Genomic DNA, 2097 nt, shown 5'->3' with positions numbered 1-2097 from the left:
CGGGTGCTGTGCGAGCCTAAGCACCGGCACCGTGACTGCAGCGGTTGGGTCTCGGCTCTGTAAGCAAGCGTCATCATTGGATCCGTCTCCCATCCTGCCAGCGGTCCCCAGCGCTGGCCCGTTGAGGACATCCCCCTTGGGACCCATTTTCTGCTTCGTGGGGGCAAGGGCTGTGCCCCTTCCCCCCCACCCCCCAGCTCCCTGGCCGCAAAGACAAGCAGTGCAGGGACACGATGCCCATGGCTGCCACCGCTGGGTACCACGCAGGGATACGGATGTGGTCCGGGCGGTCTCCCGGCCACCGACTCCGTCAGCATCGTGCAGAGCCAGGCTACAAGAGGATAAGGTTTCTTTATTCAGTGCCTTTAGAAAATGGTTTATAGGACACAACTGACAAAAAAAAATAAAGATCCACAGGCTTTAAATTGCATTAATTACACAAAATACAGTAGACTGTAAGAAATAGAGGCCGTGTGACTCGCACAGCTTTTATGGTAATAATTTCCATACAATAATAAAAAGCTAGTTACAGATTTTTCTTTTTTTCTTTCCTTTTTTTCTTTTTTTAGCACCTTGGATTTGCCCACACCAATTCAACCCAGCTTCGCTGCGGCTTGGCCCTTAGAGCGCAGCAAAGGTGACACACGGGGAGGGGGGGTGATGGCGGTGCCTGCCCTCGGCACCGTGCGTGCTCAACACGCATAATGCATGTAAACACATGCTAAGGGCATGCCTGGCCCCACAGTGGGCCTACCCTATCGCCCTGGTCCTTGTGCTGGCCTGGCCGCGGCCGTGCCTGGGGTGGGGGGCACAGCAGGGATGGGGGGGGGACCAGTCCTACACCCCCCAGACTTGTAAGCTGCTATCTTGGGGAGGTGGACATGAGGATGATGATGAGGGGCTGGGTGGGATGATCCTTACCTGGGGAGGACAGAGACCATCCTGGAGGAACCCCGGCATCCCCACGGGACGGTCCCTTGCTTGGGTGGGATGCCAGGCTGGAGAAGACCCTGTGGCCCCAGCAGTACGGATTTGGGTCTCGCCCCAAGCTCCTGGCGAGGACAGTGCAGGGCTGGGGGCAGGTCAGAGAAACTCCCACAGGTTTTCCAGGAGGGAACACCGTACGGCAGTGCCGAAATCTCCCTGCTGAGTACCCTCCTGCCCAGCCACCCCAAAAAGAGCATCCGAGTTGGTGGTGGACATAAGATGAAGTGGTTAAATATTAGGGGTTAGAAGAGGAGTGAGAAGAGGAGGAGGAGCAAGGCAGCCAGCCCACGGCTGCCCTGTCCCAAGTGGGACGCGAGCCCCTGCCGACCCAGGGCAGGGACAATGGTGATACTCTTTGGCTTCAGATCTGCGGGAGGAGAAGAAAATCCTGCGGATCGAGGGCAGGAAACGGAGGGGCTGAGGACCACAGGGATGCAGGGTTGCAGGCTGGCCCAACGCACCCCGGGGAGGCATGGGGTACCCAGGGGTGGGGTGGGGAGGTGTCACTTTTTGGCGGCAGTCATGAAGCTGTTCTCGATGCAGAGGACAATGAAGGTATGCTGGCAGCTGCTGGCCGCCTGCTCCAGCAGCTTGCCCGAGGCCAGTGAGGAAGACTGGCCGGTGGCGGCACGCTCCTCTGTCCGCCACGTCTCGCAGTAGCTCTCGGGCAAGCGCCGGCCCTTGACATCCGAGCCATGCCAGATGCTCTTCTGTGGCCTGGAAAGGAGAAAAGTGGGCATCTGCCACCGCCCCCCCATGGTCCAGACCCCATCTCCCCTCTTTCCCCATCACTCACCATCCCGCATCCCGCAGGACATCCCGGCCGTCGAAGGAGAGGATGCGGGCACCAGCTCTCAGCGGGGCCCCACTGCCCGTGAAAAGGGCTTCCCAGTTACTGAAGAGCACTTCATCCTGGTGGGGGTAAAGAGGAGACCAGTGTGGGGGGGTCAGCCCTGACTACACCTTGAGAGCATCACAGGAGCGCCCAGGGAGGGGATGCCGTGCAGATGGAGGCGGGCTTTGGGCTGCTCTGCACCCTGCGGAGCTCACGGGGTGCCGGGACAGGCTGGGGACACCCACGTACCCGGAGGTTGACGATGGGCACGGCGG

At 59.9% G+C, this 2097-nt stretch overlaps 1 protein-coding gene across 1 annotated transcript in view; it reads left to right on the top strand.

The window, feature by feature from the left end:
• The window catches only part of SLC19A1 (solute carrier family 19 (folate transporter), member 1), a 3990-nt gene extending 2582 nt beyond the window's left edge, over positions 1-1408 (top strand). The window contains 1 exon segment of the mRNA XM_010157192.1: positions 1353-1408. Coding sequence (XP_010155494.1) covers positions 1353-1408 — 56 coding nt within the window.
• Positions 1409-2097: the final 689 nt, after the last annotated feature.

The sequence above is a fragment of the Eurypyga helias genome, unplaced genomic scaffold, assembly GCF_000690775.1.
Source record: "Eurypyga helias isolate BGI_N326 unplaced genomic scaffold, ASM69077v1 scaffold27628, whole genome shotgun sequence".
NCBI classification, from domain to species: Eukaryota; Metazoa; Chordata; class Aves; order Eurypygiformes; family Eurypygidae; genus Eurypyga; species Eurypyga helias.
Note: the sequence above shows the minus strand (reverse complement) of the source record. Positions and strands in the feature narration are given on the sequence as shown.